Source organism: Fistularia commersonii, chromosome 33 (genome assembly GCF_037954325.1).
Source record: "Fistularia commersonii isolate RoL2024-O1a breed Wild chromosome 33, RoL_Fcom_v1.0, whole genome shotgun sequence".
Lineage (NCBI taxonomy): Eukaryota > Metazoa > Chordata > Actinopteri > Syngnathiformes > Fistulariidae > Fistularia > Fistularia commersonii.
The window spans coordinates 11207273-11223567 of NC_141316.1; the positions used below are offsets into that span (position 1 = coordinate 11207273).

The 16295-nt window shown below is 56.3% G+C and overlaps 1 protein-coding gene across 1 annotated transcript; it reads left to right on the plus strand.

Moving 5' to 3' along the window:
• The first annotated feature begins 895 nt into the window (after positions 1-895).
• adgra1a (adhesion G protein-coupled receptor A1a) lies at positions 896-16088 on the plus strand. Its single transcript, XM_086140560.1, has 6 exons — positions 896-955; positions 5864-5991; positions 7492-7615; positions 9174-9325; positions 10658-10753; positions 10835-16088. The coding sequence occupies exons 1-6, from the start codon at positions 953-955 to the stop codon at positions 12297-12299; spliced, it is 1968 nt and encodes a 655-aa protein (XP_085996686.1). The 5' UTR covers positions 896-952; the 3' UTR covers positions 12300-16088.
• Positions 16089-16295: the final 207 nt, after the last annotated feature.

Below are 16295 nucleotides of genomic sequence, written 5' to 3' on the forward strand. Positions count from 1 at the left end.
ACACCTTCTGCTGAAGGTGGAGGTGTTTCTGCTGCCCTCCGTCTCCTCCTTTCTGGTTCCAGATCTCCAGAGGACCACCGCGACCCCCGTCGGGCCGGTCGTGATGTCAGCGATCGTGGAGCCGATGGTCTCGGAAGCTCGTCCACGGACGCAGATCCACCTCCTGCCACCGACACGTCTCCCTTCCCTGATCTTCTCCTCCCACCTGCTGCTCAGCAGGAGTTCCTGCTGGTCCAAAGCATCTCCTCACCCCTGAGCTCCTCCATGAAGACTCTCCCTGGAGCAGATCTCCTGCCGCTGGAGCTGAGTGACGATGTCACCTCCTCCATCTTTTTCCTCCTCTTCTTCTTCTTCTTCTTCTTCTTCTTCTTCTTCTTCTTCTTCTTCTTCTTTTTCCTCCCCCCTCACGTGCCCGCGCGTGTCCACCCCGGCCTGGTGTCCCCGCCCTCTCCGTCACGTCACGCGCGGCTCGTGGTCGCGCATCCGAGTCGGCTGACCTGGATCTGTGTGCACGGAGGAGAGGAGCCGCCCCCACGCACACTCACACGCGCGTTCACGGACAGCGGGGTTTTTCGGGACCGGAACCGCCCGGGGTCCGAGAGTGACCCCCCCCCCCCCCCCCCCCCCAGCCGTGACGAGCCGCTTCCGTGGAGATGGACGCGCCGGGACGCGGCGGCCGCCCGCCGGCGAGACACGCGCTCCCGTGATCCGCCGCCTCGACGCTCCAGCGGCTTCGCGTTGCCCCGGTGCTCCGGTGCTCCGGTGCTCCGGTCCTCCGGTCCTCCGGTCATCCCCGGTCCCACTATCCTCCGCCGTCATCCGCGGTCCCCCGCCCCTCCGGTCATCCGGTGCTCCGGTGCTCCGCATGCAGGCGCGGGCGGAGGTCTAGGGGGCCGCGGCCCCCCGGGACCGAGCAGAGTTTCCCCGCCGAAGACGGACTCCAGCCGGGCTCATGGTGAGTACCGGGGCCACGCGCCCCCACCGGCGGCGCTCCTCCGGTCAGGGCGGGAGCTGCAGGAGGAACATCTCCGGGGAGATGCCCGTCAATCAAACCTCCACGCTCGGCCCGGGGGAGACGCCTTCACTCATGCACGTCCACATGCGTGTTCTCATGTATCTTCTCATGCACGCTCTCATGTATCTTCTCATGCACGCTCTCATCCATATTCTTTGCACCGTCTCCTCATTCTAGGTTCTCATTCTACATTCTCACTCATACATGTTCTCATGTAGGACCTCATGCACGGTCTCATGTAGGACCTCATGCACCTTCTCATGTAGGACCTCATGCACGTTCTCATGTAGGACCTCATGCACCTTCTCATGTAGGACCTCATGCACCTTCTCAAGTAGGACCTCATGCACGGTCTCATGTAGGACCTCATGCACGGTCTCATGTAGGACCTCATGCACGGTCTCATGTAGGACCTCATGCACCTTCTCATGTAGGACCTCATGCACGTTCTCATGTAGGACCTCATGCACCTTCTCATGTAGGACCTCATGCACGTTCTCATGTAGGACCTCATGCACGGTCTCAATTAGGACCTCATTCACAGTCTCATGTAGGACCTCATGCACGGTGTCACACGTGAATGTTCTCCGCTACCTCCTCGTGCACGTCGTCTCCTCCCAGGTGCTTCCCCGCCACCTCCGTCCCGCCGATGTTCAGGTGTAATCGGCGAGCTGGAGTTCTACTGCCTGCGGGCTTTGGGTCTTGGAGGTGACGCTTGAGAAGGTCTTCTCGGACCGAATGCTTCTGGCAGACTTGGCAGTGGTTTCTTGGCATCCTTGATTCCGTAGCTTGTATGTTTGGAGCTTGTACGAATCTCCCACCCGCGTCCTCACGATATCGGCCAGGTGACGCAGAGAGTCAGGGCTTGAAGAAATGTGGAGATATTTGGACCACATTTGGGAATAAAGCGTAGGACAGGAGCTCAGAGCGGTCTGGAGTGTTCCGCCGGTCACATGACCGTAGGAGAGGAGGCCGTTGGGCCTCTTTGGAGATGCCCGGCTCAGCCTGGAAGATGCTCTTATTTCTCCGTCATTCTCTGAGCCAAGTCGAGTGAACTGTGTCAGTGTGCGTGTGCGTGTGCGTGTGCGTGTGCACGTGCGTGTGCGTGGCTGTGAGTGGTCCAAAATAATCTCAGAGAGGTTCAGTCTTCAGGTGCTCATTATCCAACCTCTGGAGATCTTTGACGCTGCTCTCGGGCTCAGCGTGGAGCTCCTCGTACCTTCACAACCAGGAAGTCACTGATCATCTAAACAAGGAAGATGTTTGAGCTGGAACTTTACCATCATCAAACCCCTCAGAGTCCTCCACACCGTGGACTGGACTTCTCCTTTGAGTGGCTCCCTTCAGCAGCTGCAGCCAATCACCTGCCTCCATTTAACCCTCAGCCAATCACATGCCTCCATCTAGCCCTCTCCTCTTCCTGTCCTCTCCCCCTCCATCCATCAACCTCCTCTCAGGTCTTCCTCCAGACCTCCTCCAACGTCAGCATCCTTCTCCCCAGATCTTCTCCATGTCCAAACCATCTCTGCAGAACATCTAACCCACGCTGTCCCTCTGATGGACTCCTTCCTGATCCTCACAAGGAGGAGCCTCTCCATCTCCATCCCTGCCGCCTCCTGTCCTCTCCTGGGTTTCTCCACACCTGATCTCCACTCCCTGTAGCTTCTCCGTTCTGCTTGGGCTTCTGTCATTCACACGTCCTCCGTCTTTCTGCCGCTCACCTTCATACCTCCGTCCTTCAAGATGTCCATCCTTCTCCACCTGCCCGCCGCTCTCACTATAGATCACAATGTCATCCGCAAACGTCGTGTGCTGAGGAGGTTCCTCAAACCTCCTCTGTCCGCCATCCGTCGCCGCAGCAGAACCATCTCGCTCGATGTTCTCGTATATAAGAGGGGTCGCGGCCCGTGAGATGATCGCCAGGGTTCCATCCTAACCTTCGGCGACGCAGAACGTTCATTCCTCCAGTGAGACGGAAGCCGAGGCGTCGGCAGCAGATACCTGGGTGGATCCGGCTGATCCTGGTCCGGGCCTGAATCCAGGTCCGGTCCCAGCTGAGCCGGCGAGAGGCGGGGCTTAACCTGGACCTGCCAATCAGAAGGCCACATATAGAGCGGAAGCGAAGCGGACCAGGGTTACATAACGTGGAGTGTCCAGGGAGGCTCCGGAGAATGTTCTGGAATTCATCACTGGCTGAGCGCCGGACACGTCCGCCGCACTCATCGTCCACGGCTCGCCGCCGCCGTCTCCGGAGAACGCCGGCGGCGGGACGAACGCGGGTTTGTTTCCCGAACGGGCCGCGGTCCCGGCGCCGGCGTTCTCCGGAGACAGAACGGGTCCGATTCCAGAGTGTTGCGTGCGCTCGGCCGCCTGCGACGAGCATCCCGACGCTTCGCCTTCCAGTTTATGGGATCTGCAAAGGATTTAATCAGTCATGCTGCGTCTAATAGATGGCTGGTTCAGCCGAGCGTGAGCGGCGAGCGGGAGGGCCGCGAGACAAAGGGGAGGAGAACCCACGCTGTCAGGAAGACACAGGCAACTTAGCTCCTGATCCCTGCCCACACACACACACACACACACACACACACACACACACCGATCAAGGGAGAAGGTCCGGTTTGGGATCATGCAGCCATCCATGAGTCGCCTCTGAAGCTGCTGCAGGTCCTGCTCCGTCATTGTCGTCAACCGTCGAATGAAAATCTATTTGTGGTTAAAAACACACATTTGAAGGGGAAGCAGTGGTTTGGCTAGTAGCGTTAGCTTCTTCTTCTTCTGCCGTGGGCTGCTCCCTTCAGAGGTCACCACAGCCATCAGCCAATCACCTGCCTCCGCGGCACCCTCGGCTCCTCCCGCCTCCCGTGGCGACGGCGTGGAGGCCGCGCTCCTCTTTTCTCCGGCCAATCGGGGAGCAGCTGTCTGTCGATGGAAGTCAGCCGGGCGCCGCAGGAGTACCTGCTCTCGGCCTCGCTTTCTATCACGTGAACGTGGCGGCCGCCGGACACGCGGGAGCCGGTCGACGAGGCCATAAGAGGAACGTCGGGAGAAAGAAAGAAGCCAAACAACCCGTGCCAGAAATCCCACCGCCGTCCGTCTGACTGAAGCCAGCAGGACGGCCATCCACGCCTCCGCTTCCCCGGCCCGTTGCCATGGACACACAGGCAGGTCACGTGCGCCGCCAGGCCCTTCAGGTCACGGCTCGGTCGCAACCAGTCAGAACCAGGGGAGGCACGGGAGCGTGTGATTGGCTGAAGGTTGGACGGAAGCACAGGATTGGCTGAGGTCTCTGAAGGCAGCGGCCGAAAGGGACGCTTTAATGCCGGTAAGTCACCGTCAGGAACCTGGATCTTCTGAAGCTCTGATGTCACGCTCCACGTCATGACCAGGAGAAACCAACCTGTCGCCGCCGCAGAAGATGTTCGTTCACGGCGCTCAGATTTCCAGAGACTCCGGTTAGTGTTTTCTACATGTTTAATGGGCTTATTTTAGGAGGGTGATGTCAGCAGAGCAGAGGGAGGAGGAGCTGGAACATCTCAGCCTCAGAAGACCACCTGACACTCCCCGACTCACAACCTCTTTCACATGCACACACACACACACACACACACACACACACTCACACACACACATTCACACAGAATACCAAAATGTTAGAACGGTTCCATGGCCTCAGGTTATGTATGTGAGCTGTGATTGACAGCTGATCACCCCCCCCCCAGTACCATAACAGTAATGGAGGTGAGCTGACAGTTACAGTACACCCCCCCCCCCATCAGATGGTACATTCTGGCAGCCTCTCCGTGCACGTGCACGTGCCCCCGCTCGCTGCTGCTTCACTGTCCGTGGGAAACGTGATGATTTCTGAAAGCTCTTTGCTTTTATGATAACGGCACTTTGTGCATTAATAATGAAGCAAACAGATGAAGTGACTGTGTGTGTGTGTGTGTGTGTGTGTGTGTGTGTTATAAAAGAGGACGTGAGACAAAGTGGTCCAAATATAAATGCCTCTAAATATGGGATGGCAGATAAAAGCGGGCCGCTGACGGGATCCAGATCGTCCGTCTTCCTTTCGCAAGCGAAGATGTTTATTGCTAATTATTACATCATTTCTTATCGTTTCTCTGGAAAGTCAGTGCTGATACTTCCCTCAGAGGGGCGTCATCGGGGTCTCCCTCACCGTGAGGGAAAAACAGGATCAGCTGGAGGCAGAAGCAAAGGTTGGCCTTGCTGGGACAGGCGTTCATGTTCTTCTCTCACAGGTAGACCTTCTCCTGGTTTTGGTTTCCCTCAAAGGACATGAAAACTAAAGGAGAACCTGCGAGCCGGCGGTCGGATGCGTCCGAACGCCGAAACTCCGCCTCTCATCTGCGGCGGCTGTCAAACCACCCCGCGGCTCCAGAGGTCGCCGGTCCGTCCTGAGGACCGACGCTCGAGCAAACATCCTTCCTGGCTGATCAGCAGAAGGGCTGGACGCTCCTCTCCAGGAGGTCACACCTGGACCTCCAGACCCTTGCGGTTTGGAGTCACAGCCTTTTTGTCGTTGAATGATCATAACGGCGGGCTGAGACGGACACAAACGTCCTGAGATGGTCAGGAGCGCTGCGTCTCAGATGGTTGCACGGCAACAGCAGCCAGAAAAGGCATCGTGGGAGAAGATCGTGTTTATCACTTTAGATCAGCAGGAAAAAAAACCTCTTCTCGACAGTTTCTTATCTGCTCTGATCTGCACGGCGTGCATGGCGTGCGTGGCGTGCGTGGCGTGCGTGGCGTGCGTGGCGTGCGTCCCTCAGCTTTGGCGACGAGCCCGGGGGTGTCCTCCAGTTTGACCAATGTCTGCTGTGATTCCAGGATTTGAAGAGAGTGCTGTCCTTCCCTCCGTACCCCGGGGACTACCTGCATCCAGTGGTCTACGCCTGCACCGCCGTCATGCTGCTCTGTCTGCTCGTCTCCATCATGACCTACGTCGTCCATCACAGGTACAGATTTGGACCGCGGTCCGAGAGCGGTTCCCGAGCCCGTCTCCGGCGGGCCGGCCTCTCGCTCAGATACCTCCTGCAGGAACCAGCGGTGGGTTCTTAAACCGGACGAGGTCGTCCGTGAGCTCTGTTCCTCCTCGCGTTCATTCATCCTCCGGCAGCCTCTGCGAACCCTGGAGCTCCTCAGCACCCCGGCTCCTCCTGAGATTTTTCCAGGCCAGACGGGACGTACAGCCCCTCCAGGATGTCTGGGTGGACCACGGGGCCTCTCTCCGGGTGGACCCGCCCAGAACCCTACAAACGGGAGACGTCCTTACCAGATGTCTCAACCACACACTCTATCTCTGCGCCAAGACGATCACAAACAGAATCTGTGACAAGCCGGCGCCCCCTCGTCGGAGCTTTGCCAGGACTGCGGCCGCAGCCCTCACATCTTCTTCACAGGGAGCATACGGCTCGTAGTAGCGGCCCGGTGACCTCGTACTCCCACAGAACAGCCCACGGCACACACCCTTCTCCAGATCTACAAAGCAGATCCCATGAACTCTCCAGGATCCTCGCAGGAGGGAAGAGCCGGTCCACCGTTCCGGGACCCGAACAAAATCCACACTGTTCCTCTTGAATCAAAGGCCGAGCAGTGTAAGCCCTCTGCACTTGGAACTCAACATCCGGATCCCTTTTCAAAACGAGGTCCTCCTTCCCAGTCCGCCGCTCCACGAACACAGACCCCGACCTCCTCAAACAGGCGTTTCGGCCAATCCCTCGGTGTCCGGTGCCCTCAACGTCTGCAGATGATGCTCCTCCACCCGTGGTGCCTCGCCACTGAGAAGCCACTCTTCGGCCCCCTCAGTCTCCTCTGCCGGGCCCACAGGCGAAGGTGTCACAGTGCAAGCCAGATTCTGTCAGTGAAAGGTCTTGGTATGTGAGCGTGGCTGTCCGCCATTCGCAGAGTCTGCAAAGGAAGGGACGCTGCGCAGACAACCAGAGCTGCAGGTGGTCCAGCCCTGCAGCTGGTCTAGAGCTACAGGTGATCCAGAGCTACAGGTGATCCAGCCCTGCAGGTGGTCCAGAGCTACAGGTGATCCAGAGCTACAGGTGATCCAGCCCTGCAGGTGGTCCAGCGCTGCAGGTGGTCCAGCGCTGCACCCGTCACACCCGGTCCAGAGACTCCGAGAGTCTGCGACAGGGTGCAGATGTGCACAGCGCGGTGTCTGCACTGGAAGAAGGGGGTCTCCTCCCCTTGACCGAGGGAGAAGAAGTGCTGGAGATGACGAGGGAGAGAAGATTCCCCTTTTTGACGCCCCGCTGAATGAAAAGGAATGTGTGAGAAAGCCGGCGGAGTGATGAGGAGCCCCGCCGGAGCTCAGCGTTCAGCTCAGCTCTTCTGTTGCTTTTTCTCTCGAGTCGACCGTTTACCGCCTCCTGACCGCCATGTACACAAACATCACGCGACGAGCTTCACGCCATCCTCACCCGAGCCTTTGTCTCCTTGGTTTGCAGCGTGGTCCGAATCAGCAGGAACGGGTGGCACACCCTCCTCAACTTCCTCTTCCACGCCGGAATGACGTTCGGCGTTTTCGCGGGAGGCGTCAACCAGATCCATCTGCCTCTCGTCTGTCAAATCGTGAGTGTTTCTTCTAAGAACATCTTAAGGCCCCGCCGATGAAGGGCTTTCCGTTCATTTCGGAGTCCGAGCCCCCGGTTTTTGTTACGAGCCAGTGTTTCCTTGGTTCTGAGCGTCTCCTCTCCCTGCGCCAACACAAACACCAGCTTCATGCACTCGACTACCATCTGCAACACGGCAGCTGTCGGCGGCCCGCCGTCACTGGATGTGACGCTCATCGCCTTCATGTCTTGAGTCGTCGTTGACTGGTCAGCGTTTGCTTCGGGCGGTCGCTTTCAACCAGTCACAAAGAAACAGAGACGCTGCAAATACGCCGATTTATTTTGAAGCCGATTGATTCCTGCCGTTTTTTGTTTCCTTCGATCGGTTGAGAAAACAACAGCGGCAAAGCCGTGCGGTCGCCATCCTTCCTGCTCTTCAAGCGTCCGCCGTACAGGCCGGTGTCTGCTGACCTGCGCTCGCTGCTGATGCTAGGAAGGATTATCTCCAGTTCCAGAGCTGCGTGCACTCACTCCTGGAATCGACCGATGGCTTGATCGGAAAAACGGCAAAGTAAGCGGTTTCACCATCAGAGCGGCAAATGTACGATTCTTTCACACAAACCGGAACCCCCCCGATAAACGTCCGTCTGCGGGCTTTTGCAGTCAGGCAGTTTTGGCACAGTGACACAATAATTCCACAGCCAAATTCTTACATTTTTGCCAAAGCGGCTTTAACCCTCCGTCTGAAATGCACTCTGAATGTCTGCGACACCCGTCATTTCAGCCGACATCATTACCCGCAGCCACGTACGGCTGGAGTTATTTTTAGACCGTGTTTCCTGTGCCCTCAAGTGTTGTGCATCTGCACAATCATTTCTGAATAATGCATTTGAAGTAATGGGGCCGAGGGTTGTGTGTGAAACAAAAACGCAGATAAACAAAATATCCAAATCGGTCCGTCAGAAGAATAACGGCGCCGGTCGACCGTTGTGTTCCAACAGAGGAGCCGATCCGCTTATCGCTGGACATTTCCAGGGCGGGATCGCTCCGGGTGACTTTCAGGAGACATGTGGCGGCGGCGGCGGCGGCGGCCTAATGCTGGACGTTTTTCACCGCGCTGCCTTTCAAAACCTCTTCCTGGTTCCTTAAGGATGCTCCATATTCATCCGGTCACCGCAAACTTCTGTCTCGGATCTTAAACATGAGCGCGGAGCTTGGAAGGAAGGGGGTGCGGCTGAGAGAAGGCAGCAGGAGTTTACAAAGGGAGCGGGTCGACTGCAGGAGGAAGGGTCGTGACCGCGGTAACAAGGGTTGGAAGGGGGGCGAACAGGCGAATGTGGTTTCTGAGGTTGGACTTCAGCTTCAGCGTCCGCTTGAGGATCGGCCCGGCCCAAGAGCCGGGGCTCGGTCTGGACGCTGCAGAGGAGGCGTGAAGTACCAGGCGTCTGTTGACACAGGATGAAAGGGGGCTTGAATAAAGAAATTGACCAATGTTGCTCAAATTAAATTGCATGTTGAATTGCAAATTATATTATTATTATTAACTAATAACTGCCCTAACCGCCGCCCCCCGTCAGGTCGGCATCACGCTCCACTACGCATCGTTGTCCACCATGCTCTGGCTGACATTCACTGCCAGGAACATCTGCAAAGACGTGTCCAAAGACCCGCTGCGGACCCAGGACGGAAGCAGGCCGGCGCAGACGCGCAGCAAACCGACTATCCTCAGGTAAGCTGGTTAAAGTTCATGCTGGCGCTCACATCGTGCGCGTGAATCAGGGCTCTGGGAAGACATCGCAAGCTCTCCGAATCCTGGTTCCTTTCGATCCCCACAACACTCTGAGGCCAAACCTCTGACGCCCCGAGGACGGGACACCCCGACACGAGGTCCGGAGGGACGTCTCTGCTGTGAAGTGCACTGAGGAGTGTGATGACCTCAACATCAGGGTGGGATGACCTGTACGTTGTCACCACCTCTGGTCCGGCACAGGAGAGCCACCTCTTCGGGTCAGGACTCCGAGGTCCACCTACACCTGAAGGACAAGGGCCTCCGCTTTGAAGACTGGGATGTCCAAATTCTGGCCGGAGAAGACAGGTGGTTTGAGAGAGGAGTCGAAGAGCGCATCTTTGTCAACCTGGAGACCTTCAGTGGAAAAACAAGTTGTCTCTGACAAGGCCTTTCACCTCCGTATGGAGACAGGTCCACTCACGTGCACTTACTGGATCCGCCTGGAGCCTTCAACTCACCCGGAGGGGTCAGCGTCCCAAACCGGGCCCCGGTGACTTCGATAGGAGCCTCGGCCCAAGTACACTAACTTAACTAACTAGCTTTGTTTTACACAATCTACACCTAAGCCTTACGGTTACCTGTTGGGATTCCAAGCCTCCTGAATTCTCACCTCTTTGTTCCCCCCAAACAACACACACACTCACATCACAACGCCATTCAGCCCCACAAACCACCCGCGCATTAACGGCATTAACCCTCTCAGCTTGGACCGATGCACAAGCCCAAACGCCTTGTTAGATCCCGGGAACTCGTCCTCTTCCAGGACAGAAACTCAGTCCAGCTGCCACGATGAGAGCGTGACGATGATCGACCAAGACCCGGAGGACCGAGGACCTTCAGGGACGTGTATCCTTCTTCCTCCTCAGCGTCGACCAACTGTCCTGCTTTGGTTCCTCCTCTCGGTCCCAGACCCTTTCCCGTCCTCCTCTCTCTGCACCTCAGATCCACCTTTGTCCTCCCCTCTTTCCACCCTCTGTAGCCCACGGTTCGCAGCGGAACCCCGCAGGTCATCGGCACCGAGAGCGGCTGGTGTTGAGATCCATTAATACGGTATCGAGGTCATAGGCGCGATGTGCAGATTTAATCGGTGCAGGTTTGATGTCGGAAGCCCTTCTGACCGGAGAAGGACGCCGGCGAGCGCCCCCTTGGGACGCGTCGATTGGTGGTCCGGCATTTTTAAACGTGCCGGTTTGTAAAGTGGTAGACGCAGGGTGGAAAGGTTTCGCTAAAACTCACATTTAGCACAACTCGATGTTTCCTTTCGTTCCCCAGATTTTACCTCGTCAGCGACGGCATCCCTCTCATCATCGTTGGAGTCACGGCGGCTTTCGGTTTGGAAAACTACGGGAGCAGAGACGGCGCTTTGTAGTGAGCACTTCTACTTTCTGAGACGCCTCAACCATCACGGTGCTCCGACTTCTCAATGAACCGGCTTCTTGTGTGTTTCAGTTGCTGGATGGCGTGGGAGCCCAGCCTGGGAGGATTCTACGCCCCCGTGGGTTTTCTGGTCTTTGTCATGAGTGTGTACTTCTTGTGCACGTACGTTCAGCTCAAACGCCACCCGGAGAGAAAATACGAGTTGCGGATGGTCAGCGAGGAGCAGCAGCAGTTATCGTCCGCCGAGTCACCGCAGCAGTGCCTCGGCGACCCCGGGGGGGGCCCGGGGGCGGCGGCGGCGGACTGTCCGCCCTTCGCCTCGGGCGTATCGGTGCTGGCCAATGAACATTCCTTTAAATCTCAGCTCCGGGCCACGGCTTTCACTCTCTTTCTGTTCCTGGCCACCTGGGCGCTGGGGGCGCTGGCCGTGTCCATGGGCCACTTTCTGGACATGATATTCAGCTGTCTTTACGGGGCCTTCTGCGTCACCCTGGGACTCTTTCTCCTCATCCAGCACTGCGCCAAGCGTGACGACGTGTGGCACCGCTGGTGGGCGTGCTGCCCGTCCAAAAGCAAATCCAAATCCAAGGCCGAGGACGGCGACGGGAACGGACAGATCCAGAGGCCAGATATCCATCGGCTTCACTGCCACCTGAGCTCTCCGTGTTCAGGCAAGCAGACGCTGTTTTCCCCTCACCTTGGCCAGGCCTCTTTCCCTAAAGTGGCATCGCCCTCGCAGAACCTCACACCCAGTCACACCGGTCCCTGCTGCGTGGCTGTGATGAGTCCCGTTTCGCCAACCCCGACGTCACCCCTCGCCGAGCCGGCGTCCTCGCCTCGTCCTCAGGCGCTCCCCGATGAGCTCCCGCGTCCCGCTCTGCCCCTACAGAGCTGCCTTATCGACAGGGCCAAGTCCCGCTCCTTCAGTCGCCCCCGGCCATGCCTCCAAGACTACCGCTCTCATGTGACCTCCACCAGCATGGAAGGCAGTATGCTCAGCTCCCAGCAGGACAGCCCGCATTATCTCGAAGGCTCGGCGCCGCTTCCCAACAGTCCACACCCAGACCTCCAGGTGGTCTGTCCCAGCCCACATTTAGAGAAGCAGTTGTCCTCCTGCCATGGCCTACAACGTCAGACCTCCTGCCACAGCGTGCAGGACTCGATCGCTTCCTGTCACAGCCTCCTCCTGCCTTCTCACGGAGTTCACACCTGCCAGTGGCACGTTTACAGCTCCGCCGATCACTTTTCCAACGCCGGCTGCTCCGGCGAGACCCCGGACCTCTACGGCACGGAGTTTCAGCGAGACCCCGAGACGTACAGCCGCTTGCCAAAGACGACGGGTTGGGAAAAGGACACGCTCACGGTGGAGGCGGAGCAAAAAGGTTTCCCACGAAATACTTTGCCTCGGCAGCATGCTGCCATGAACCGGCGAGGGACCATCGGTCGCAACAGAAGCCTGCAGGAAGATGGTCTGTTCGGGTCGGACACCTCAGGAAACATACGGACCGGACCTTGGAAGAATGAAACCACTGTATAGTTTTCTTAACCCGGCACATGTGACACCTTCCAGCGGCCCCATCATCAAATCACTCCATGACCCTCTGGGCCTCATCGCCCTCAACTCCGCCCCGAGCCCCCACCATCATTTGTCTGTTTGGTGCGGTGATTTTCGTGAATCCCTCCGTGACGACGTTTTTCCAGCTTTCATCTTGAATCGACACTATTTGAACACTCGATTTGTGAATTGATGAAGAATTAACGTTCCGCTTTTTAAAGATGCAATCGGTGGCTTGATCGAGAGCCGCTCGGCTCGGAGCCCTCGACCGCCATCTAGGATTTACGCCTTCGCGTGAGTCCCCAGGTTTCCTCCGACCGTCCAAACACAAGGGAAACAGCGACGACCTCTGCTCGTTGTCCTCGCGCCAACCAGCCGGACAAAGAGTTTACTCAACGGGAAGAGTTCAGTTCTAAGGAGAAGCAAAGCGGTTAGGCTCCGGGCGGCACATTGTAATGCATCGCATGTGATTGGAAGCGGGCCTCCGTCCGACCTGCCGGCCCAGGCCTCGCCGTTAGACAACGATTCGGCCGATCGTTGTCCATCGTCCGGATGCCGTCGAAGAAGTTTCTTAATCGTGCAGCTCACCGCACATTAAGGACCTTTACAAAATCAACTGGTCTTGTCAGAGTTTCTGAGAGACCCGCCTCCTCCCGAGCATGCGTCAACTTAGGAATTGTCACCCGGCTGGTCTTTTCACAGCTGACCTGAGCAATACAGTGGTGACGCCCAGAAGCAGAGAAGGGAAATTTCTTCAAGGACCAAAAAGGACAATTCCGACGGGCTGGCTTTAGAAGTCGGATGAGTGCTCTTTTATCCTGCAGGAAAACAGTTAAAGCACTTGGGTGAACCAAAACCGGAAGTTTCGGGGTGACATACGTTAACCCGGCATCTTTCAGGAATTTGCCTTTTTATTCACAAACAATCCATTCTTCAAACTCCACCATCCCTCGGTGGCTTTGGACGCTTCTTTCCTTCTCAACACGTTTCCGTGATTAGTTGCTTTTAGCAAAAACACTGGGGTTCTCTCTGGAGGGACGGTGGTGAAACTAAATCACTGGTGGAGATCCACCTGAGGAGCTGTGCTGCTGGGTCTGGGCTCTCGTCTTTGCGGGTCCAAAATAAGTTACCGTGGAGCCGAGTATTTAAAGTGAAAGCCGTTTGGCAGCATCGAGAACACTCACAGCTCCAACTGAAAAATGAATTCTGACCTGCAGTGGCGGCCTCAAAGATCTCACCGGGGTTTAGTGGATCCAGGTTCTAGTTCCGGCGGAGACAATCTGGATTCCACCAGTGAATCTCAGGATCCCTGTGACGCCCCTTTGATTTTACCAAGTGCAGAACGGCCACAGACCCAAGTACCTCTCTCCTCCAGCTTCTGCAGACAGTGCTGGCTTAGTAATGACATGAGTAGCTTTAATGAGACCAAAGAGAAGAATACTTGCTTTTGACCACTTTGTATCTCCATTCTGCACCGGCAGCCCCAGGGACGGTCACCTGAACCCTCACCCACAAAGTCGTCGTAGAATCAATACATTTGCATCCTCGGAGACCGAACTTGGTTTTATTATGGACATTCGCACACATTTTCACACAGGTGTCCTCAAAGTCCACGCTTTCTCGGCAGGCGTTCTTACTCAAACCTCTGGAGCCGTCCGATCTAACAGTGGGAATGGAGGTTAACCTTCTGTTATGAGAAATTGTATGTTTCGATACAAAGAAGACATTCATTAAGGTACATTAGATGTGTATTGGCCCATTAATTGAAATGAGCTGATGAAGAAGTTCGTCCCAAATGAATTTTCCGGAACATCTACGTAACGTGGGACTGCGGCTGACCGGACGGGCTCTGACGTTTGGTCGCGCCACTCTGCCGAGGAGATGTTCGGTCTCACCGAGACTTTCTCGGCTATCAGGGGTCGACTTCGTTCTGTGCCGCGACCCTTGGGTTTTGGAGATGTGGAACCAGACGGTGGTGAGCCGAGGGGCCGGGAGGTAGACTATCTCCTCAAGGCTCACCTCCCCGTTGGTCTCGGTGGGAGAGAGCAGCCTCTTCTCTGTGTGCTGGATATATTATGCAAAAACATAGTGAGAGATCACTGTTTGCACCTTTAAATACTCGGACTGACCATTTATTGAAAACTCCATATTTGTTCATCCTTGCTAGACACCCTATATTTTCTTGAAGAGTCGTGACACACGTGGCAGCACTTTTGGATCGGCGTGAGCACGTGTGCGTTCTCCATGTGAGCAACTCTGCATGACGACGTTCCCTGGGCTCTGGCGTGTTGATGGTTGTGGATTCTTCGGCCCGTCCCGTGGACCCGAGCCCGGGCTCCGGCCCGATGCGTATTGCACTGGTGCGTCCGGCGGTGACCCCTCGCGCCGGGTCAGAGGTTCTCCCACAAACTCAATCTGGTGCCAAAATGACCCGCCGGCCTTCACTGTGATGCCGGACGACACCCGAATCAGCTGCTTTGAGGGAATCCCACGATTTGTAGCGTTGTAAAAACTCCAACTCAGGTTTTAGACAATCATCAGCGAACTGTGATCCTGAAGCTCCCGAAAACTTCCACCCATCAGCTACGTCAGTTTAAAGGTGGGTCTGAACACCTTTCGACACTAAAACACCTGCTCTGGGCTTTGTGTGTGTGTGTGTGTGTGTGTGTGTGTGTTTATGTGTGTGGTGTTTTTTTTTCCATCCAGACCAAATCTCTTTGCTCCAGGCGGGTTGGCGTTTGGGTTACAGCGAGACCTCCGGCTTTCTCTCCTGTCACCTGACAGCGGTCCTTACTTTCAGTCCCTATAGATCAGATTGGATGATCAGTTTGGTCTGACCTTCATGTTTGCTTTACCTCAGTGCTGGAGACGCCGTCTGAATAGTCTCTTCATATCGTGAGCGGTGGTTCGTACTACTTGTGTGCAAGGAGTACTGTCGTCCTTTTGTACCCTGCAGCTTCACTGGTCATGGATGACAGTTCAAGCAGAACAGGCTTATGCATCCCTTTAACATTCACTGAACTCCTGCGCCTTTGGACCTGAACCTTCTCTCCACCTTTGGACCCGCACCCAAAGGAGTCCTCGACCTCCTCTCCACCTTTGGACCCGCACCCAAAGGAGTCCTCGACCTCCTCTCCACCTTTGGACCCGCACCCAAAGGAGTCCTCGACCTCCTCTCCACCTTTGGACCCGCACCCAAAGGAGTCCTGGACCTCCTCTCCACCTTTGGACCCGCACCCAAGGGAGTCCTGAACCTCCTCTCCACCTTTGGACCCGCACCCAAAGGAGTCCTGGACATCCTCTCCACCTTTGGACCCGCACCCAAAGGAGTCCTGGACCTCCTCTCCACCTTTGGACCCGCACCCAAAGGAGTCCTGAACCTCCTCTCCACCTTTGGACCTGCACCCAAAGGAGTCCTACTTGTCTCTCACTCGCCCAAAAAAACCTAAAGCAACACATTTCTAGCACAAGAATATTTTCGGAACATCAGTGAGATGTTTGGTGTTTGTTGGAGAAAGAAGGGTTTCACACGTTCACTCGTCTCCTGGCTGAGAGGGAACGGATGGAGGAGCCCTGGCGTGTGTATGTGTGTGTGTGTGTGTGTGTGTGTGTGTGTGTGTGAGATCTTGCACATGTGATGTGTGGTCCTGTCCCGTGTTTTGACGGTTGTCTGCCTGCAGGTGTGCTGGGTGTGACTCAGTGTGGCTTGTGTCCAAACAGGAAGTAGGTTTGTGAAGGAGAGCCAGTGTGTGTTGCCGTCTGCACCTCCAATAAAACCGACTCTCACACTCCTTCTGCCTCCCGCTGTCTTCATTCTGCCGCTGTAGAATATTCTGTGAAGACTTGTGAAAGAGATGGCGCCACCATCAGGCCAAGCCTGCAGACATGTGATGCATCTGTTATAGCTTCAGATTCCTCAGGTCCGTTCGTGCTGGTTGTAGTTCCACTCCCGGCCACCAGGGGGCACTGCGAGGCCTG

Excerpts from the sequence above, each read along its gene's own strand:
- adgra1a (XM_086140560.1), top strand. Across the intron at positions 5,992-7,491 it reads ACCTACGTCGTCCATCACAG|CGTGGTCCGAATCAGCAGGA; the intron begins GTACAGATTTGG and ends CTTGGTTTGCAG. Across the intron at positions 10,754-10,834 it reads AGCAGAGACGGCGCTTTGTA|TTGCTGGATGGCGTGGGAGC; the intron begins GTGAGCACTTCT and ends TGTGTGTTTCAG.